Raw genomic sequence first — 23035 nt, forward strand, 5'->3', positions numbered from 1 at the left:
TGTGGACATTAACTTCTTTTGATTGAATCTTTCTCTATACTTCGGCGAGACGCACGCGCAGAGGTATTTAGAACACGTCTTTGACTTGTATGTGAATTATTTCCTTCAGGCTTTGACTTCTGAGGTCAAGACATGACAACGAGAAGCTTCTACAGAAGGCCCTTTTGCAACACCAACCAAGAATCGAACCACGTCCGCTTCAAGCTCCTGGTTTGCATGAGTTACCTTTCCAAGATGCTTTTAGACAGGGATAGTGATAGAGACGAGGAGAAGGTTGCAACCCCGCGGCAGAGCAGATACCAGCCTTACATTTATGACTTCAATTCCATCATAACAGGCTGCGTCCAGTCTCCGGACAGTGATCAAGAACAGCCCGACCAGGAAGTATTTAGCGTGCTCAGCGAGTGCGCCAGAGAGAGCAGTGGCCACCACAGGCTTACTTTATGGGCCATGACTTCCACACTTCTCGGTCATGCAGCCGGGCCTTGAACTCGCCAACGGTCGAGCCTTCGGGAAACTCAAGAACCACCGCGTCCTGCTCTCGACCATTTCCAGCTCCGAGTCGATGCAGTGCGCGACCGCATCGTTCAAACAAAGCCATCGACCAGCAAGCACAATCTAAGAAAGGAATGGGAGCTCTAAACCTCCCTCTCGTAAAATATTTTGTTGTACGAGTCCATGAACAACTGCTGCTCCTTGAGATGTTCTTCTAGAGGCATGACTATAACTTTCAATACTATAATTAATGGCTGTTATAACTAAACACGGTATGCTACAAAACATAAAAGCTATGGCTGATAAGTTTATGAGAACTTGGATCAATTACGCTGGTTTTATATCAAAGTCGTTAGTGCCACCCGTGAACATATTGACTACGAATGCCATGAACTCCCTAAGAAGTTTCTTACTTATTTCGAAATATTATGGATCTTTAGTTTAAGCACAACCAAGGTTTTCACCTGGTGAAACACCCAACTGTGAGCAGAAGTCCCTGTAATAAGTGATACGGCTTTGTGCTGGTTCTGTCTCACTGCCCCTGCCACACTCTAGCGCTCCATTGATGGCTCGAATTGTAGCTCCAAATCCTTGATTCTGTGTTATTGCGGTGTGGCAATTCGAGTTTTGCATCCAAAACCACACTGATGACCTCCATGCAAGTAAGCCATTCTGAGCAACTTGGTCTGGGTTCTGGAGGAGGTTCATATTGAAAGCCCTTCCCGCGGCATCATAGTTGTAATTCCTGCAGATGAAATGTTGGATTTGTACTGCATACGTTTTTCATTTCTAACTTACCAAGTGAGCTGCAGAGGACCTCTTCCATAGTAAGCCATAGTGCCTGCCGGACATGAAACTCCACCGCTAGTGTTACAATAGACGTTGTTTTGGTTGATCTCTCGAATGAATTGCAGTGCTACAATCAAGTAGAAAAACTTCAAGACATTAGTGAGAAATGGATTTTTCTATGTAAAATTACTTCCAGTCTCGTGCTTCACATGTGCAAAGTACGCAGCCAGTTCCCTCCTTTGAACATCAAGACTCCCTGTGCTTCCAAAAGCAGGAAAGCCATTTGCTGCAGCAATGAAATCACTATAGGTATAGAAAGGATTGGCAACGTTGGATGGGAAGAACTGCCTAAACACAGACTCAGTTACGATGCTAGATGGGTTTGCTAGTGTGGGGGAGGGAGATCCAATGCAAAGTATAAAAGATACGATGATTGCTGCAAATGCCATGGGTGCTAAAGTTTATGAGAACTTGAATGAATTTGGGTTGGTTTTATACTCTTGAAGCCACCCGTGAACATATTGACTAAAATGCCGTGTTGATGGAAACTTCCTAAGATGGAAGGTGTCTTTTATTGACTTTTCAAAATACTTTTGATTGAGGTTATGATCTTCGGTTTAAAGGTATAATATCTAAATTTTTAACAGTTTCTTATATCTAGAAATAAAATACCAATTTATACAGTTATCAATCTTAGTAAATAGAAATTAAATTGTATTTTAATTAACAAATTTGGAAAAAGAATTTTCTTGCATGATTTTTAGCTAGAATAAGCTTGGACATTCTAAGATATTTTATCATCTAATGGTTGTTAGTTATTTATATTAATATTGTGAGGGCCAAGTGTACGGCTACGATGCCGTATACTAATATTAGCGTAGTGGATTTTGGTAGCCGTCGGATTAGTTTCAATCCGGACCACTCGCTCCTGTATATAAGCTAGGGTTTTTGGGTTAATTGATATGCACATTTCTGTATTCCCTTTCCATATTCCATGCACTCACATTGGTGGAGATGAGGGGCACCTTTGATTGTCCCTGGGGAGTGCTTGGATTTGGGATTTCGGTTTAGATCTAGCTTTTGCATTGTCTAGATCTAACTTTTTCCATTTCCTTTCTTTTGTTCTTTCCTTTCAGGATTTTGGTTTAGATCTAGCTTTTTGCATTGTCTAGATCTACCATTTCTTTCCAGCTTTTTGTCATTTATCTTCTTTTGCTCTTTCTTTCTCATTCATTTTCATGGCCGATCCGCAATCTCCTCCTTTGACTCTAGAGCAGCAGTTGGTTCAATTGCTTGATGCTATGCGCCTGCAATTGAACAACCAAACTTAGTTGATGGCGGCGTTCACGGCACATGGTACAACTCCTCCTGCTTTTGGTGCCAATCCTCGCGTTCGGCCGGAGTTCTTTCGTGGGAATCCTGGGGATGATGTGTACCATTGGTTCGATCACTTCACGGTGATTGCCACATATCATTCTTGGGATGATGCTCGACGTTTGCGTGAGTTCCCCACATGTCTTCAAGGGACGGCATTGCAGTGGTACAATGGATTGAGCACAGCTACTCGTGGCAATTGGAGTGTTCTTCCGGACGTCTTCAAACGCGCCTTCGGACACGCCGACGATTGTGATGATGCCTTCCAACAATTGCATCGTCTTCGCCAAGGGCCATCTGAGTCGGTGATGCAATTTGGCGTTCGTTTCCGAAGTCTTTTGCTTCGTGCGGAGCCAAATATGTCGGAGCGGATCAAGCTAGGAATGCTGTGGCCAGCACTTCGTCAAGATCTTGTCGGACTTGTGCATGCACTTGCTCCTGCCACTCTTGACGATGCTCTTCGCTTGGCACAACGTTATGAGACGTCGCCTCTTCCACTTCTTGCTACACATCCTTCAGCTCCACTTCCTATGAGTGATGGTCTTGTTCCCATGGAGGTTGATGCTGCTGCTACTCGAGTCCAAGGACAAGGGCGAGGACGTGGTCGTGGCCGTGACATTCGTTGCTGGGCGTGTGATGAAGTTGGTCATACTTATCGGCGTTGTCGGCGCTTTCCGGATTGGCGACCTCCATTTCCTGGGTGGAGACCTTGGCGTCAGCAACGTCCCGTTGGTGCTGCTGTGGTGGAAGGTTTGGATACCGAGGTGCATTCGGGAAACGAGGAGTCGCGCGAGTAATGGAGGGACCTTGCGCGAATAAGTTAGTGACCCCTCCATCTTTCTTTCGGGAGTATCATCAAGGGGTTCACTCGGCACCGGTTCATCCAGTGTTTACTTTCCAAGCTCGTTTTTATAACAAGAGGTCTCCTATTCTTCTCTCCGTGTTGGTTGATACAGGTTCAAGTTTATCTTCTATTGCTCGACCTGTTTGTAAGCGACTAAATTTTCCATTCTACTTTAGTCACTTAACCACACCTCTGACCACTTGGAGGAGTCTCATTCACAACCTCCATCAATCCAATTCAGGACTTGGGACTTGCTAGCCCCAAGAATGGCATCCATGCCACTCTACACTTGCACCTGGTCCAAGTGCTCCACGTGTCCGGTCCTGAGACCGACACCCAAAGGTACCACTGACATCTCGGCTCGTTACGCTAAGGCCATGCCCATTCACCTTTGCTGCACTAGTGGTTCAACACCACTTGCATCACCACCTCGTCTCTCCAAGATTGGGCCATGTGTCCACGAGGGGTCATCCTAGATCCACTCCTTAGCATCCTTAGGATGCCCACAGACCTGGGGAATTGCCTTCCCCAAAGTCCCTTTGTCAGTTCCTACCAAGTCCCTTTCTGCCCTTGGCCGTGTTTGCCAACACTGCCACTGGATCGAGGCCCACAGGCCCGACCCCTAAGTCCCACGGTCCTCTGGGACTTCCTCACCACATGACTGTGTCCTTGGTCACTACCCCAGAGGACTGCTCCTCTTCCTTTCCACAGTCTGGGCCTTTGGGACAACATTTCGGAACACCGTGGCCTTACGCGAGCCACCTGGGTACTCTCCCCACCTATCGCCTTTAGGTGCTCTAGCCATGGGCTTAGAGCGAGGTTCCATTGAGCCACGCCTGGTATCCAAGTAGGTAGTGCCACCCACACTTGGACTGGGAGCATCGGCCAGTCGATCTCCCGGGGGAACTAGAGCCGGCTCTTGAACACTTCACCAAGCTACCCCGCTTGTCGGTCCGTATTCACTCTAGTCTTGGACTTCCCAGTGGTCAGTTCATCACCCAACATTGGGTCTGGCCTTCCTGGGCCAAACTGGCCTTTCCTGGCCAAACTGGCTCCACTGCAGTCCTCCCCCTTACTATACTTTTGGAGCTCACCAAACCCCCCAGGGTCTGGGAGACAAACGCTTTGGGCTTTCACCCTCTCAGGCTCCGGACTCGGACTCGGACTCGGACTCGGACTCGGACTCGGAGTCGGACTCGGACTCGGGCTCGGGCTCGGTCTCGGCCTCGGCCTCGGCCTCGGTCTCGGTCCCGATCTCGGTCTCGGTCTCAGTCTTGGTCCCGGTCTCGGTCTCGACTTCGGACTCCATCTCGGACTCCATCTCGGGTCCATCTCGGACTCCATCTCGGACTCCATTTCGGGTCCATCTCGGGTCCACCTCGGACTCCATCTCGGACTCCATCTCGGACTCCACTTCGGACTCCAACTCGGGTCCATCTCGGGTCCACCTCGGACTCCACTTCAGACTCCATCTCGGACTCCATTTCGGGTCCATCTTGGACACTCCCACGTGTCATGTGTTGGTCCTTTTGGGTCCCTTTTTGGAGCCTCGCCTTTTGCTCGCTTCATGCTCGTTCCTCGAGCACTTCTTTGGGAGTTCCACTCCCGCTCTTGACTTTTCAAGTCGGAGCTTTTGGTCCAAACGTGTTACGCTCGTTTGGCTCTCGCTTCGGCCACTACCATGTGGCGCCCTTCCGGCTCCACTTTGGGGCCTAGGGATTTTGTGTCTCACAACTCCACCACCCATAGACGAAGTTCGATGTCCTCATCGAACGGTAAACCCTTTCATAAAGTAACACCCACACGTGTTACCATTTCCATCCTTGGCACCTAGCCAATCTTTGTCTATGGTTTGACATCAAAGGCTCACCATGCCTTGTCCATCCTTTAAGGAGCGTAGTCTCTCCAACTTAGAGACTGATTGGACCACATGTAATGGTTCTCTCCTTTTATTGGTTTAGTTCTCGCTAAACCTCTTAGAGACCCTTCTCTAAGTCAACCCCACTACTCCTTCTCGAGTAGTTTCAATTTCCATCGATATAACCTTTGCACTTTGGAACTTTGAATTTTGACTTCTTGGAGTCAATTTCCTAGGTGTCTCCGACACCTTGCCTTGCACCTTTTGTGCAACTCCACTTCCCATCCTAGGAAGTTCTCTACTCGAGGGCACCATCATCCTCTCTTCTATTTCGTGCCAAAGTTCCAGTTATCATACTTTGTGCTAGGGCTGTTTATGGCCCTATCGTTTGGCTACCTTACCGCTCCCTCCCTTGGAGCTTCCACTTTCGCCAACTCGGAGCATTTCGGAATCCCTCCTTGGAAACACACTTCCTTTCCCGCAACTTGTTAGCGTCCAACACATTAGTGTTCCTCACCTAACTTTGTCACTTGGATTCCTCCCAAGGGATTCCACGGCCCTATCTTGGCCACTCATTTTTTGCTCCTATCTGTTGATTGTTGCACCAAGCAACATCGAATCTCTACCTCCCTCCTTGAGGTATTGTTTCGGTTCCATAGCAAAGACTCTTCTTTGCCAAGTCCGGAGGATGTTCACCCTTAGTACATCTCTTTAGCATCTTCTGCTATGGGCTCTATCCACGGCCCAACTTCGTGATCCTCCCATGGGTCTTTCATAGAGACTACTTTCCTCGGACTCACTATGCCATCGCACGGACATAGTTTATTTCCCTTAGGTGCTCTTCCCACTTGGTCATCACGACCAAGCCACACCACTTTAAACAGTTCAATTTCAACATTTTGAACCAGGAACTTCATTCCTTAGCCAACCAAGGACCTTGTCCTTATCTGGCCATAAGATCACCTAGTGATCTCACCTTGGCACCTTAACAGAGTTGCCAAGAGGTACTTGGTCTTCTAGACCTCCAAGTTGTTGACTATAACCCCGGGGGCATCCCCCACACTTGGCGGTGCACCCAAGCCAGCCCTTACGGCCAAGGGTTCCTAGCAACTGAGATTAGGTGTCCCCATCTCACTCACCACGACCTTGGTGCCATTTGCACCAAAGCGTTCAAGTTAGATATGCTGAGCTTTCACACTAAGCAATCTAACCGTGCATCACGACTCCGAGGCATCCCTCGCTTGGCGGTGTGCCCAAACCAGTCTCCCCACTGAGAGTCCATGACCACCGAAATATGAGTGTCCTCATATTCCAAACCATCACCACGCCCTAGTGATTTGGGACTCGAACCCAAGCACTAGAGGGTCGGGACTCGAACCCAACCTCCGTATATGCATCTACGGACGGCATCACACTAGATGCCTGGCGTGACTCCCCACGCCGGTGCACCAACCTATTTTTAAAGCGCGCTACAGATCACAGCTTAGGAACCTAGTTCCTCCACACTGCCAAGTCCTCTCACTTGACATGTCTGTGATCATGCATGGACTCCTCCATGCTCGGCCCCATGGCCCACCCTTTTTGAAGTTATCACCTTCAACTAGGGTCTTTGTTCCCCCGATGTGCCAATCTCACTTGGCAAGTTCTCCGACCATTGTAACATGGTTCCTGCATAAGCGTGAAAGTCCTTGACCATCGACTTTCATTCAAAGCCCTCTCTTTGAACACTCGGGAACTACTTCCCTAACCTTGATAGCCTTGCCTCATGGCAAGCTTCAAGACCACGCTTCTGCTGTGCCACTCTGATTTCGCGCGTTCCATGAACCATTTACACTTGGCCTTTCTAGGTACTAAGCTACCTAGAATCGTCTTTGGGAACCTTGAAGGAATTCTGTCCCTCAGCTTGCTAAGGCCTCCCTTTTTGCAAGCCTTCAAAATGCCACATAGTCTAACATGAACAATTCCATATTTTAGACTCTCCATGGCATCACGGTTGCTAGCGGCAACACCCTTGAGCCCCCACTTGATTCTCCACTCCCAGCTGGCATAACCAACCTTCGTTACACCCTTTGATTCCTATGGTTCGGTTCTATCCCCTTACTTCTTGCTTTTTGGCTTCACACCTTTCCTTTGGTCATTCTCCTCCAGACCAGGAGGATAGCTTTGCACTTTCTATCACGCTTTAGCAAGTATTCTTAGGGATGAACCTACCCAATAGCCTAGGGAGTGGTTCTTCAATCCGGGTATGCTCACCTTATAATCCCACACACTGGGGTTACATTGTTGCTTATGGGCCTTTACATGCCCATCACTAGCCTTGCCAAAATTCCATTTTTGGCTTTGTCCAACTCGGGTAGACAGTCCTCTCCTGTCTCCGCAACCTTGGACATTTGGATAGCACCTTTTATCCATCATTCGCTAGGGACTTATCCCTTGCCCTTGCGACATCAAACACCACCTTCTGGTGTTCTAGAGTGTCTGGGTGTCCCAATGATGGCTTTCTTGACAATGAGTATTTCCTTTTATGACATTGACTTACTATATCACAACACAAGCAACTTATCCCCCGTAAGGGTATATCCAACTTCCTTATGCTATTAAGAAGTCTTGGGTAGCTACCTTCTACCCGTTTAACTAGTTATTTTGCACCTCTTGCTTAGTTGCCTCATAGTTGTCAAGTCCTACAACTCATTGCTTGGTGCTTTCACACCTCCATCATTATCTGGGTCACCACACTCCAACTGCATGCTCTGCAGCTTAGGCTATGCCATTCCCATTTCCATTGGGATTCCTTTGGCAAGGGGTTCTCATGAACCCACCAACATAGCCTCAAAGTATCACACCTTGGCACATTTGGTGTCTCCACACCATCGGCTCCACGAGCCTACCTCTATGACATTTCCCTTTCGTGTCTAAGTCTTTGCCAAGACCAACACTGCTCTTTCTCATGCCAACCATCCGTTAGCACTGCCCCATAGAGGTCACACACAACTTTATGTCAAAGTTGTTTTCTTCTGGGAACACCTTTCCCATAACTTTAGCATGGCACATTTTGCCATCGATGAGATACCCTCTGTTCTCATCCTTGGATCCTATGATCCCCCCCCATCCTTTGTGGGGTACAACGCACCTGAGTCCAAATGCTTCATTCAGTCCTTTTTAGGATCATCCCTTGACTCTACTTGAGTCGTCTAGCAGTTTTGGACTTGGTTAATCCACCGACCCGTAAGGTCCTACTTGTGAGGCACTAGCTCACTGGAATACACATCTTGCATTCCGGTCCTACTCAAAAGGACTATTTTCACAAGTGTTACTCCGACACTTGATTTTGTTCTCTGGGGGCAACTTTTGCCCCGTAGGACTACTTGTCCATGTGATGAGAATACCACTCATCTCTAAGTACACCCCCCAACTCCTTGGGTTGTTCCAGCATTTATTAAAGGTAGCCCCGACTACCATTTCAAGGACTTGAGTCCTCTTCCGTATTTGACCTTCCACGGTCATTACCTTTGGTCTCACATTCATGAGCACCAACCTCAACTATATGAGGATAATCTTGTGACTCCTTTATTGTTTTGGAGTCTCTATCTTTCCCGTGATCCCAACTTTAGTTGTTTACCACAACAACCTTAGCCAATTTGCTGAGACAAATGCTCATCCGGATCACATCCTCAACTCAATGAGGAAAACCTTGCACTGTTCCCAAGATCCCAAAGTCGTTCCATTATTGGCCCTTTTCTATCCACCACCTTGTCTACAAGTTCACACATGAACTGTAATGGAAAGCCATGTCTTCCCGACTTGTTACTCCTCAAGGATAGGCCCACTCCTCGGACCTTCCGATGCCAACACTAGTGGTGATATATTTGAGCACCAATAAAAGTCGGACTAAGGAACAGCTCCGATACCAAATTGTAAGCGACTAAATTTTCCATTCTACTTTAGTCACTTAACCACACCTCCGACCACTTGGAGGAGTCTCATTCACAACCTCCATCAATCCAATTCAGGACTTGGGACTTGCTAGCCCCAAGAATGGCATCCATGCCACTCCACACTTGCACCTGGTCCAAGTGCTCCACGTGTCCGGTCCTGAGACCGACACCCAAAGGTACCACTGACATCTCGGCCCGTTACGCTAAGGCCATGCCCATTCACCTTTGCTGCACTAGTGGTTCAACACCACTTGCATCACCACCTCGTCTCTCCAAGATTGGGCCATGTGTCCACGAGGGGTCATCCTAGATCCACTCCTTAGCATCCTTAGGATGCCCACAGACCTGGGGAATTGCCTTCCCCAAAGTCCCTTTGTCAGTTCCTACCAAGTCCCTTTCTGCCCCTGGCCGTGTTTGCCAACACTGCCACTGGATCGAGGCCCACAGGCCCGACCCCTAAGTCCCACGGTCCTCTGGGACTTCCTCACCACATGACTGTGTCCTTGGTCACTACCCCAGAGGACTGCTCCTCTTCCTTTCCACAGTCTGGGCCTTTGGGACAACATTTCGGAACACCGTGGCCTTACGCGAGCCACCTGGGTACTCTCCCCACCTATCGCCTTTAGGTGCTCTAGCCATGGGCTTAGAGCGAGGTTCCGTTGAGCCATGCCTGGTATCCAAGTAGGTAGTGCCACCCACACTTGGACTGGGAGCATCGGCCAGTCGATCTCTCGGGGGAACTAGAGCCGGCTCTTGAACACTTCACCAAGCTACCCCGCTTGTCGGTCCGTATTCACTCTAGTCTTGGACTTCCCAGTGGTCAGTTCATCACCCAACACTGGGTCTGGCCTTCCTGGGCCAAACTGGCCTTTCCTGGCCAAACTGGCTCCACTGCAGTCCTCCCCCTTACTATACTTTTGGAGCTCACCAAACCCCCCAGGGTCTGGGAGACAAACGCTTTGGGCTTTCACCCTCTCAGGCTCCGGACTCGGACTCGGACTCGGACTCGGACTCGGACTCGGACTCGGGCTCGGGCTCGGTCTCGGCCTCGGCCTCGGTCTCGGTCTCGGTCCCGATCTCGGTCTCGGTCTCGGTCTCGGTCCCAGTCTCGGTCTCGACTTCGGACTCCATCTCGGACTCCATCTCGGGTCCATCTCGGACTCCATCTCGGACTCCATTTCGGGTCCATCTCGGGTCCACCTCGGACTCCATCTCGGACTCCATCTCGGACTCCACTTCGGACTCCAACTCGGGTCCATCTCGGGTCCACCTCGGACTCCACTTCGGACTCCATCTCGGACTCCATTTCGGGTCCATCTTGGACACTCCCACGTGTCATGTGTTGGTCCTTTTGGGTCCCTTTTTGGAGCCTCGCCTTTTGCTCGCTTCGTGCTCGTTCCTCGAGCACTTCTTTGGGAGTTCCACTCCCGCTCTTGACTTTTCAAGTTGGAGCTTTTGGTCCAAACGTGTTACGCTCGTTTGGCTTTCGCTTCGGCCACTACCATGTGGCGCCCTTCCGGCTCCACTTTGGGGCCTAGGGATTTTGTGTTATTCAGAAGTCGCGGAGTCCTTGGGCATGTGAACCTCATCTTGTGACGAAGCCTGATGGGAGTATTCGTTTCTGCATCGACTATCGTCCGTTAAATGAAGTGACGATCCCGGACGTGTACACTCTTCCTCACACTGCTGATCTCTTGGATCGTCTGGGGCGAAGTCGTTGGTTCACCAAGCTAGATCTTGCTTCTGGGTATTGGCAAGTACCGATGGCTGAAGACGATATTCCTAAGACTGCTTTTCGTACACCATTTGGTTTGTACGAGTTTTTGGTGATGCCGTTTGGTTTGAACAATGCTCCAGCAACTTTTCAGCGAATGATGGATGAGGTTCTTTGCGATATGCCGGAGGTGACAGCTGACTTCATTGATGATGTCTTGATCCACTCGGAGGGGACGTGGGAGGAGCATGTTCGTGATGTTTGTAAAGTGTTGGATCGGCTACGCGACGTTGGTTTAAAGCTGAAGCGGTCGAAGTGCGTGTTTGGGTCCAAGGACACAACTTATCTTGGGTACCGTATTTCTCGTGAGGGTTTGCAAGTTGATCCTGACAAACTTGTGGCTGTTCTAAAGTTCCCTACTCCGAAGTGTGTGAATGATGTGCAGCGTTTTTTGGGTAAGGTGCAGTATCTCGGTCGTTTTGTGGATCATCTTTCCGATCGCACTTTACCATTGAGAGCGTTGCTGAAGTCATCAACGTCATCTTTCATCTGGTCTCCCGATTGTGAGCGGGCATTCGTGAATCTCAAAGAGCTATTGACGACTCCTCCGGTTTTGGCATATCCTGACTACACTCGACCTTTTATTTTGCGCGTGGATGCTTCTGACATTGGTCTTGGAGGTGTGTTGATGCAAGAGAGCTCGAGTGTGCCTGGTCAGCGCCATCCCATTGCATACATAAGCCGTACATTACAACCAGCGGAGATGAACTACTCCACAACGGAGAAGGAGTGTTTAGCAGCAGTCTGGGGTTTCGAGAAACTTCATGCCTATCTACATGGTTCTCGGACGTTACTTGAAGGTGACCATGCTGCTGTTACTTCATTATTGAAGCGGAAGAACCTGGTTGGTCGTACGGCTCGATGGGCTTTGAAGCTTCAGATATATGATTTCGATGTTGTTCATCGCCCAGGGAGTTCTATGGCTGATGCTGATGCCCTTTCTCGAGCTCCTCTTCCTTCTCCACTCACTTCTCATGTTTCTGACGAACCTGTTGTTCCAGCATCTGTGGATTTTCTAGATGAGGATTCTGTGCCGTCGGCGGTTGCTGTCCTTGACGTTCAGTGTCCACAGGGCGTAGAGCAAAATCTACCTTCTCTGGATGAGGTTCGCGAGGCTCAAAAGATTGAGCCGTGGATTCGAAGGCTTCGAGATGGGTTTGAGAATCCTGCATCACTTGCTGATGACTTGCCTTTTCGGCATTTACATTTTCAATATCGCCTTGAAGATGGCCTTCTTTATTTTGTGGGGACGGATCCTAATGCTCATTTACGGCTGGTGGTGCCTTCGGTGTTTATTCCGCGGTTTCTCCATGCCTACCATGATTCTCCTATTCTAGGTGGGCATATGGGACACCGTCGTGTCACCGAGAAGTTGCGCAGATCTTTCTATTGGCCAGAGATGCGACGTGATATTATCCGTTATGTGCGTAGCTGCGTTTGGTGCCAAGCTCGTAATACTCCCCCTTGTGCTGCGGAAGGACGGTTGGAGTCAATTGCAGTTTCTCGTCCGTTTGAGTTGGTGGCGTTTGATCTTATGGGACCTTTTCCGCGATCGACTGCTGGTAATGAGTATGTTATTATTGCTTCTGACTACTTGACTCATTGGGTGGAAGTTGGTGCTCTTGCTAGTGCCTCTGCAACTGCTGTTGGATACTTCCTCCTCAATCGAGTGGTGTTCCAGCATTCTTGTCCAGAATGGATTCTTTCGGATAATGGTCCTGCATTTATGGCTGAGGTATTTCATGTTTTGACATCTCGGTTGGGGATACGCCACACTTTTACGAGTGCTTATCATCCACAATCAGACGGTCTGGTGGAACGGCTCGTTCGAACATTCAAAGGGATGATTGCGAAGTATGTGAACTTTCAACATTCAGATTGGGATGGTTATTTGCCGTCTCTTCGGTATGCTTATGTCACAGGGGTGCAGAGTTCTGTTGGTGCTTCACCATATAAACTTCTATATGGTCATGATCCAATATTACCAACAGAGCTAGGTTTACCTTCGCGATTGCCACGAGCTCCTGATGCTAGGTCATGGGATCAATATTTGACAAGCATTCTTCCACTTGTCCGCGCAGAGTCTGCTGAACACTTAGGCCGCGTATAAGTGGGACAACAACGGCGCTACAATTCCCATCATCGTCCACCAGCGGAGTACAAAGTGGATGATTTGGTGTTAGTCCGTTTTCCCCATCTTACGGTACGTGGTTTATCTAAGGGGCTCCTTGCGCAGTGGAAAGGACCGTATCGGGTGTTGCGGCAAGTTGGACCACAAGTTTATGAGGTTCGGCATGACGTTCAGCAGGCTGATCCTCCGGAGATTGTGCATGTGCATCGGTTAAAACGCTTCATACAGAGGGATCAGGAGCAGTTAATACCGTCTACAGATCCACCGATGCCTCCTCCTGACGTTCCTCCAGATCCCGGCCCATCTACAAGAGAACCCTGACGGCCTTCCATTATTCCGAGAGGAGGGGATGATGTGAGGGCCAAGTGTACGGCTACGATGCCGTATACTAATATTAGCGTAGTGGATTTTGGTAGCCGTCGGATTGGTTTCAATCCGGACCACTCGCTCCTGTATATAAGCTAGGGTTTTTGGGTTAATTGATATGCACATTTCTGTATTCCCTTTCCATATTCCATGCACTCACAATATTATATTTATAGTTTATAAATATATTATGATATCTTTATATTTACTAAGAAAGTATATTCATCACTATTGGCAATGACATAAATCGAAATTTAAACTCAAGACCTACTATATACATATATGGGATTATCATGAATTTATAATAAAATTAAGTTTCTAGATTAGGGGCTAGACCCTTTATTTTTTCTATTATACACATATATGGAATTATCACGAATTTATACTAAAATTAAGTTTCTATATTAGCTAGAGGTTGGATCAGAGCCTTTGTAAAAATAAAGTTTTGATAACTTTGTATTAGAGTGTTTAACATAAGTTTATCTTTTCTTTTCCATTTTTAATATCTTATTAATAGTTTAATCATCTCCCTTTCTCTCAATGGCAATTTTTTAACAGTTTAAACATTTTGAAATCAATGATTTTCTCAAATTTGCTTTAGTTAAATCAAAATGTTTTCTAGAAGTTATACTAAGCATTAGGTGCAATCCAATATTATACTTATTTTGCAGCTCTGCCAAATTATCAATACCAATTGATTTAAAACCAACATTTGATATGCCAATAAAGTTTGATGGCACATGGTCTAAATTTTATAATTTTAGTCAAATTTCAAAGTTCCATGCAACGTAATTGATATTCCATACCATAAAATCATTTTTTATTTTCTATTAGTTTAATATTTTATTAATATTTTCATTGTTTTGACATAGAATTATTCAAATAGTTCATTGTGAAGTATAAATTTAGAACTCTCACCAAATTTCATATGATTATCGAAAAATATTATTTATCTTTATGTCTAAATGAATACTTATCTGGCTTCATATCAACTTATTTTCTAGCAAAAGCTTTTAGAATTATTAATTGAATCACACATTATTCAATTAGATTAATAAATAATACTAAATATGAATAGCACTAGATACATTTATAAATCAATTATATGTTATAAATACAGTTTAGGATCTTTTTGTTCCTCCATTTACAATCATAATAAATTCTGTAAAAATATAAATAAAAAAGTAAAAAGATAGATTACTCACAGTTCATTCAGAACTTTCCTAGCCATCCCTTGACAATATCAAATAAATTCAAATAGCTTATTTACCTCTCTCTTTATTGTCAATGTCCCTTTTAGGAGTACAAAAGATTATTTTCTTACCATCAAGCCGTGAGGACCTTCTCCTTGTCCTTGCTGCTTTGCTTGGACAAGGCGGTGGTACACTGCGCCATAACTTTGGAAGCTCTGGAGATGGAGTCCGTCATGTAGAAGTTGTCAATGGACCTGGCAAACGGCTTGAGCTGGATTTCCGTCTTGGTTTCGGGAAGAATGTCTCGCGGCCACATCACCGGCGCCTGGAGCTCGTCCACTCGGAAGAGATTTGGCGACACTGCCAACATCCGAGCTCGCAAGCTGCTGATGGTATCGTAAGGTAGCGCGGAGCCGGCTACCTCGGATAGAGCTCTGATGATCTTCCAGTCGTCGCGAGATTCCCCGACTGTTGGAACCGCTGGAATCGTCTGCTGAGTTCTCCCTTCCGTGTTGACGTAAGTCGATTCCTTCTCGCTGTAAGCGCAGCCAGGGAGTACAACGTCGGCTCGGTAGACGCTGCGATCACCATGGTGCCCCTGATAAACCACGAAACAATCCTTCGGGATCTCTGCCATGTCGACTTCGTCCGCGTCGAGGAGATACAAGAACTTGATCCCCTTGAGGCTGCCTTTGGACTTCGGTACCAGTCCCAAGTCGAGTGCTGCTGCGTGGCTGGCGCTGAGAAGGAGTACGTTGAAGCCATTCCACCCTTCCTTGACGATGTTTCCATTGGCTGCTATTGTTTCCACCGCGGCCATGATACCATCTCGGTCCGGACGCTCGAAAATCCCTGCGCCGACTATGATTGCCGGCCTCTGAGCTCCTGCTAGAGCCGTGCAGAAGCGGTGGCGGCCCTCGGCAATCTGGAGGAGTGTCTCCGGTCCAGTTCCAAGGTTCTCGTGCTCGTATGCTAGATCGGTAGGCGGGCCTATGACGCCAACTTTGGCTCGTAAGTTTCTCACAGCCTTTCTGATTCGCAAGTTCAGTAATGGTGCCTCGGTTCGCACCTGAGTAGAAACACAAAAAAGTTCTTCAGAACTTCAAAAACTGGAGAGCAAATCAAAGCAAAACGAAGCCTTACCTGTGTTCCAACAAGGAGAATAACGTCCGCATTCTCCACTCCAGCAATAGTGCTGTTAAGAAGATACCGCGACCTCAAATCAGCTTGCGTATTCACGCTGTCACCCTCGCACCACAGGTTCTCGCATCCCAGTTTGTTGAAAAAATCCTTCATAGCAAGCATCGACTCGGCATCCGCCAGCTTTCCAGCAATAGCTGCCATCTCCTCCGGCTTGGTGTGCTTCAATGCCTCGGCAGCGGCCCTGAAAGCAAGCTGCCACAGAACGGGTTCCAAGTTCCCATTTTCACCACGCAGCATTGGCTCGTTGAGACGCTGGCGTTTTAAACCATCGTAACAAAACCGAGCCTTGTCCGATATCCATTCCTCATTCACATCCTGTCAAAGTAGCACGTTCAACAAAAAAGCATAGCTTTTGCTGGGGTTTACCTCATTAAGACGAGGAACTATACGCATAACTTCAGCACCACGGCTCTCAATTCGGATATTGCAGCCTATCGCGTCGCTCACGTCGATTGTCTCGGTCCCTTTGAGCTCCCAGTTCCTTGCAGTAAAGGCAAATGGTCTTGACGTAAGTGCTCCAACGGGGCACACGTCAATGACATTCCCTGAGAGCTCGCTTGTCATCAACCGCTCCACGTACGTTCCAATCTCCTCACTTCCACCGCGACCAAGAACTCCAAGGTCGGGAACGCCAGCAACTTCGTTTGAGAACCTGACGCACCTGTTGCACCAATACCAGTTTTCGAAACCGCTTCATAGATGAAAGGAGATGGTTACCTTGTGCAGTGAATGCAGCGGGTCATCACCGTTTTGACTAGAGGTCCCAAGTTTTTATCCACCACGGAGCGCTTCATGTCGGTGAAACGACCACGATCGGAACCAAAAACCATGGATTGATCCTGCAGGTCACACTCCCCTCCTTGATCGCAAATGGGGCAGTCGAGCGGGTGATTGAGGAGTAGAAACTCCATAACCCCCTCCCGTGCTTTCTTCACCATTTGTGTCGTAGTCTTGATTTTCATCCCTTCAAACATGTAAGAGTTAGAGTAGATCCTTTTTCTGAAAACAAAAAAGGTACCTGGTAGAGCTGGCATGGCGCACGACGCAACTGGCTTCGGAGTTTTCTCCACTTCCACGAGACACATCCGACAGTTCCCAGCGATGGAAAGGCGGGGGTGATAACAAAACCTGGGAATCTCGATCCCAGCCGCCTCGCAAGCTTGAAGAACAGTCATACCTTTCTGGACCTGGATTGACAAACCGTCCACGGAGACTTCAATGGTATCTTCCGGCTTCGGCATCTCGACTCGCAAGCCTCGAGCCACAGCAGCAGCGGTCTGATGGACCTGGCGAAGTCTAAAGTTGCGACAAGCTGCGTCGACCATGGCATCATTGTCGGCAGCTTGAAAAACTCCCAACTTCCGTCGCTGGTGCTTGAGCAATCGAAACAACAAAGAAGTCTGCCTCGCCATAGCTATAGCGAGTAAGTTGTGGAATAAAATAATTCTCTCCCTAGGCCCTGAAAGGGAAGAAGGCAAGGAGTAAGTAAAACCATCCCTTTAAAGGAAACTCTCACAGCTCTCTCGGAAATCTCTAGCAAATCTGGAATAAAGATGCGTAGCGAGGCACGAATGCAGCACCGATTACACAAGAGAAACACTCAAATCTTATGGCGGGATCCAAGACCTAGGACGAATCAAACTCACGCCCTACTTCGAATCTCTTGGACGAGCTCTCGGCCGGGGGAATGGAATGCTTACCGCGAGGAAGCCGATATCAGCTCCAGGAACTCCAGCGCCATCGTCCGCCCATCGCGAATCAGCGTAAGCCCCAAAATGGAGCTCTGCCACGTGTACGGCTGAGAACAAAAGGAGAGGAAATATATGCTCGTGATTCGAACCCGAGATCTATCTCTCTTTTCTTCCTTTAGGGTTTAGGCGCGAGCGAAGTATTTTGGAAGCGATGCAGCAAGAACGATCGAGCGATGTCCGCGAAGATCAGTGGGGCTATCCGGTGCGCACTAGCTCCGACCAGTGTATCAGCAATCTCAACAGCTACTACCAGCAGGTTTGGCGGAATCGAGTCTCTGCCATCGATTTTCTTCTTGTTTTTGATTGCTCTAGGTGCTGAGCTATGGATGGAATTGCAAGGTGATCCTCCAGGCTGCTGACGACGACGAGGATTGCGCCTTGGCAAATGCTCTGGCTGCGGGGCTTGCCGATCCCTCTGATGCTCTGCGATATTCCGAGCGCTCCAAAAGAAATGCTGTCAGTGTAACACTTCCTCTTCCTCTTTTCCTCTAAAGTCTTTCATTCCAGGACAGAGCCACACAGTATGAGCGTTCAGTGATGGAAGCTCTAGACGCAATCGCTGAAGGTTCTTATGACAAGGCCCTTTCCTCCCAATCAAAGGTCAAAACCTTTACTTTTTCTTCTCGTGAATCGCTAAAGCTCTTTCTTTCACTGTTACAGGTGCTAGAAAATTTCCCCAAGGATTTAGCATCACTCAAACGTGCACAAGGTATGGCTTTCTCGAGGGGAAAGTCTCACTTGATGCTCAAATTTGCCTCTCAGGTAAGTTCACCGCCTTTTGTCTAAACGCATGTCTTCGTTCTTTTTAGGATCGCTCTCGATGCAGGTCTTGCACGTAAACAGGGATCGGGCGTACATGTATGGAATGCTGGCGTTTTCGCTGGTCGAGAACGATAGAACTGACGAAGCGGAAGTTGCTGCAAGGAGAGCTCTGTCCATCGAGAAGCACGACGTTTGGGCCCAGCATGCGGTGCGCTCTATGCCGTGAAGGCACGGCTACCATCTGTTTTGCATTCTTGTCGTTAACACACAAACTTTTGCTGCAGTTGTGCCACGTCTTTCAGGAGCGCCAGCAATACAAGGACGCCATTATGTTCATGGAGAGCAACTCGGAATCTTGGGAGAGATGCGGCTCATTCCTGTAATGTTCGCCACCGTTGTGAACTTAGTGCTGTGATTACGAACTTACTCCTGGTTTCTGTTTCTTTCTTTTGCAGGTATAGTCATAACTGGTGGCATTTAGCGCTTTGTCATCTAGAGGGTGATGATAATGGGAATGCAGCTGGGAACGCGCTACGGATATTTGACACACGTATATGGGGAGACCGCGAAAGAGCTGAAAAGGATACATTTGCGGTAAGCTCTCTTTACAACTCTGGAAGAAAAATCCAACACAAAGTAAACAATACTGTACAGGTGGGCCTGAACGCGTTGGGACTTTTGCTGTCTCTTCAAGTGAAAGGATTTGGAGAGTACGTCGGCGAACGAGTGAGTCACATCGCGAAGCTCTTTGTGGACGAGGTACGTTGGCTGGCGGTCATCTTCAAACTTATACTTTCTGTGTTTAGTCAACATGGCACAAGGAGTGGCTACTTGATCTCCTGGTCCTTTGGTCACTGGCTCGAAGCTCTTTCATTGCAGAGGCCAGACAGTTACTGTCATCTCTGCATAAACGGTGAGAATTTTTTGTCAAAGTGATCGGACTCTGATTCTCACACATTCCCAGAGCACATATGATCGGTTCTACAGAGGAGATTCACCAAATGATAGTCTCGGTAATCAATGCTGGTTTAGTTTGCGTTTCTGTGCTCTAAGTTGCGGACGTTGTTTTCGACGTGTCAGCTTGCTTCAGCACTGTACGAGTATGGCTCCGGCAACGAAAGTGCGGTCTCTTCACTCTTGGGATCAAAATTTAGTGCTCGGGAGCTCAAGGTTTGTCTGTGTATTTATTGTGCTTGAGTTACACATACTTTGTCTTTTCGGTGGCTCTCTCAGGTGATTGGAGCTTCGAATGAGCAGATGAGAGTGTTTGGGCACCTGTGGGCAACAGCAAGCGGTCTCATATCTGTTGGGATCAGGTAGTATGGAAAACTTTGTTATATACAGGCTTGTTGTGTAATAATAGATTGCTCAACTCGAGCATACACAAACGTGTGAACCTTGGATCCAGCCTCGAGCTTGTTATTACGAAGTTACAGGAAAAAGATCTTAATAAAAGTTTCAACTAATTAGTATAACCTTAATAAGCGTTGTCAATCCTACTACATTTAAGGTTGGATGAATTTGACAAGTGAGATGAAATTGCAGTATAACCACAAAGACTAGCAGAACATCCAATCATAAGTTGACATGTCACTTTTATGTTCATCACAATCCTATATATAGATTATGAAGATTTCAAATGAGGATCATCACTTTTATGTTCATCACAATCATATATATAGATTATGAAGATTTCAAAGGAGGATCACGTCACTTTTATGTTCATCACAATTCTATATATAGATTATGAAGATAGATGATAAAGTTTATATAAAAACTTTTACAAGTTAGACTTAGAAAAAACCACTTCCAGCTTGAGTTTTTCTAGCACTTCAAAGTAAAGTTAATCCTAAATATAGATTAATTACTGGACTAACACTTCTATACAGAGTTTTTAACATAGATGGTAATCAAAATGCTTGGCCCATATGATTAGCATAAGGAGATAATACATCAAGCTACTAATTATGGATTTAAAAGGAGATTTAGAATTGGCATTAGTATGGTGAAATAACATTATACTCTATTTACTTCTATTTTGTGTGTTAGTCTTGGTGTTGGGATGTTGATTAATGTAAACCTATTCCCATGTCATTTTAAATTTTTATCTGTATATTTTTGGGGTTGTATATTTGAGAGTTATTCTGTGCTTTAGTTCCTTCACTCCTTAATTAAATGCTTAGGAGTTTGGTTTTATCCTTCTTTCTAAAGTCCTTAAACCTTGAAGTTTGGATTTCACTTTGCTATCTTTAAACACATAACCAAAGGTTCATATTCCATTCTATGGTTAATTTGTGATAAATCACTATAGATAAAGGGTAAAAACCACATTTGTTACAATGCTTCTCTCTCTGTGATGAGTTGAATCTTCAAGCAATGATTAAAGGCCTGTCAAATTGCTTCAGCATTGTACAAGTATGGCTCCAGCAACGAAAGTGTGGTCTCTTCACTCTTGGGATCAAAATTTAGTGCTCAGGAGCTCAAGGTTTGTCTGTGGATTTATTGTGCTTGAGTTACGCATACTTTGTCTTTTCGGTGGCTCTCTCAAGTGATTGGAGCCTCGAATGAGCAGATGAGAGTGTTTGGGCACTTGTGGGTAACAGCAAGCAGTCTCATATCTGCTGGGATTAGGTAGTATGGAAAAATTTGTTATGTACAAACTTGTTGTGTAATAATAGATTGCTGAATTCGAGAGCCATACACAAATGTGTAAACCTTGGATCCAGCCTCCAGGTGAGAGATTGTGTACTTCCATGGGGAAGCCTGTTATTATGAAGTTACAGGAAAAAGATCTTAATAAATGTTTAAATTTCAGGTTGGATGAATTTGACCAGTGAAATAATCAAGTTTTATGTTGAGAAGCAGTTGAAGGGTATCATCACAAAGACTACTGATTTAAAAGGAGATTTGGAATGGTAGATTCAAAGGTGAAAGAATGATTAGAACATTATCTTAAAAATTGTCAACAGCAAAAATTAGAGTTACAAATGAACACAGATAAATATGTTTAGCTTCCTTCAAAAGGTTGGGGTTAAAGACAAATTCAAGATTGGATGCTTTTTTGATAAGGTGGTCTTTACAGATATGGTGCTTAACTTTCGGAAAATAAAATTTGGATCTGTTTTTGTGGAAATAGATGGATTCACACAAGCTTTCCAACAGCTTAAGTCCCACAAACTGAGAAGATGATGAGGATCTTATTTTTGCAAAAAAACTTTTTAGCATTCTAAATTGTTGGAAAGGAATAGGGCAGTTTGGTGGAACTTTGCAATTAGGAGTTGCTTGGTATATAATTGAAAAAGTAGGCATTTGGGTCATATAGGAAGACTTGCAAAAAATAGTTGAGATACTTAAGAAATTTAGCTTTTGTTCTTAGTTGTTCACTCTTCCTCTAATTTCTGCTTTTAACAAATCAATGCCTTCCTACTTTCCTACTGACCTCAAGAATGTATAACTTAACCTACTTCAGTACAAATGGCATTTAAAAGGTTAGATGAATCAAAAGGCTGCCTAAATTTAGAGGTGTTAAATTGTGAGTATGAGGTATTTGAAAATTATAGACAAGAATGTATGATAAAGGTAAGTATTTATAATTATTCTGAGAGGTTATAATATTTTAAATATAGATAATGAACTTACCTCTGCAGCAAATGAAGTATTTGAAAAAAGAAAAAAGAAAGAAGAGCACATAATAAAAGTAAGTATTTCTTATAATTATCATACAAGGTTATAATAAATTTTAACAGATCATGAGCTTAACTTTGCAGCAAATGATGTATTTGAAAAATGAAAAAAAGAGCATATGATAAAAGTAAGTATATCTTATAATTATTAGGTTATAATATATTTTAACAGATCATGAGATTATCTCTACAACATATGAGTACAAAATACAAAATAGAGTACATGATAAATATAAGTACTTTTATAATTATTATGAGAGGTTTATAAACTTCTTTAGGTAAAGATTATTATAAGTTCACCTCTTCATATAATTTAAGCCCTGATAGCAATAAAGAAAATAATAGTGATAACGAGAGAAGTAAAAAATATAATTATAAGTAACTATATAGTATCTTTATTAATAATAATTTTTAGGTGACAAATATAACACTTCAAAAATGAAATATCTAATGATGATGAAGGAGAATATAATTTATTTATAATAAATCATATAAATTTATCATTTATTTATTTAAAAAATAGTAATTCAAAAGATATTTCTCATAATTAAGATGAAGATGGAAATGCATATATCTAATTAAATAATTATAAGTATTGTATTTATTTAAGATTTTTAAGTGATAAACATACCACTTCAAATAATATAATCTCACATAATGATGAAAATAAATAATTAAGTAATTAATTTATCTAAAAATGTTTATATAATAATACTATTTACCTATATTTTACTTGAAAGGATGATAATAATAAGGTTATAGGTACATAATAAAAGAATAATTATTTAAATATCGTTTAATAAACACTTTATTATAAATTATCCAATAATAAAACAAAATATAACAAAATGAATCTTTAATGTTTTAAAGAAATAAA

General features: G+C 45.2%; 3 protein-coding genes across 3 annotated transcripts; 1 reads left to right on the forward strand and 2 right to left on the reverse strand.

Moving 5' to 3' along the window:
* Nucleotides 1–886: 886 nt before the first annotated feature.
* On the reverse strand, nt 887–1733 carry LOC9651990 (chitinase 6). Its single transcript, XM_002987922.2, has 3 exons — nt 1475–1733; nt 1294–1411; nt 887–1240 (listed from the first exon to the last, which is right to left on the reverse strand). Exons 1-3 carry the CDS (start codon nt 1731–1733, stop codon nt 937–939), a joined length of 681 nt encoding a protein of 226 aa, XP_002987968.1. The 3' UTR covers nt 887–936.
* A 13076-nt stretch (nt 1734–14809) lies between these two features.
* LOC9656046 (NADH dehydrogenase [ubiquinone] iron-sulfur protein 1, mitochondrial) lies at nt 14810–17759 on the reverse strand. The gene is made up of 6 exons (XM_002987923.2): nt 17663–17759; nt 16981–17421; nt 16680–16926; nt 16329–16623; nt 15903–16277; nt 14810–15828 (listed from the first exon to the last, which is right to left on the reverse strand). The coding sequence occupies exons 2-6, from the start codon at nt 17372–17374 to the stop codon at nt 14893–14895; spliced, it is 2247 nt and encodes a 748-aa protein (XP_002987969.2). The 5' UTR covers nt 17375–17421; nt 17663–17759; the 3' UTR covers nt 14810–14892.
* Nucleotides 17760–17838: 79 nt separating this feature from the next.
* On the forward strand, nt 17839–19863 carry LOC9656047 (tetratricopeptide repeat protein 38). The gene is made up of 12 exons (XM_024661767.1): nt 17839–17969; nt 18026–18169; nt 18221–18313; nt 18374–18475; nt 18540–18683; nt 18760–18854; nt 18931–19069; nt 19130–19234; nt 19282–19388; nt 19440–19488; nt 19556–19645; nt 19709–19863. Exons 1-12 carry the CDS (start codon nt 17865–17867, stop codon nt 19793–19795), a joined length of 1260 nt encoding a protein of 419 aa, XP_024517535.1. The 5' UTR covers nt 17839–17864; the 3' UTR covers nt 19796–19863.
* The last annotated feature ends 3172 nt before the right edge of the window (nt 19864–23035 follow it).

This window comes from Selaginella moellendorffii, unplaced genomic scaffold, assembly GCF_000143415.4.
Source record: "Selaginella moellendorffii unplaced genomic scaffold, v1.0 SELMOscaffold_85, whole genome shotgun sequence".
NCBI lineage: Eukaryota > Viridiplantae > Streptophyta > Lycopodiopsida > Selaginellales > Selaginellaceae > Selaginella > Selaginella moellendorffii.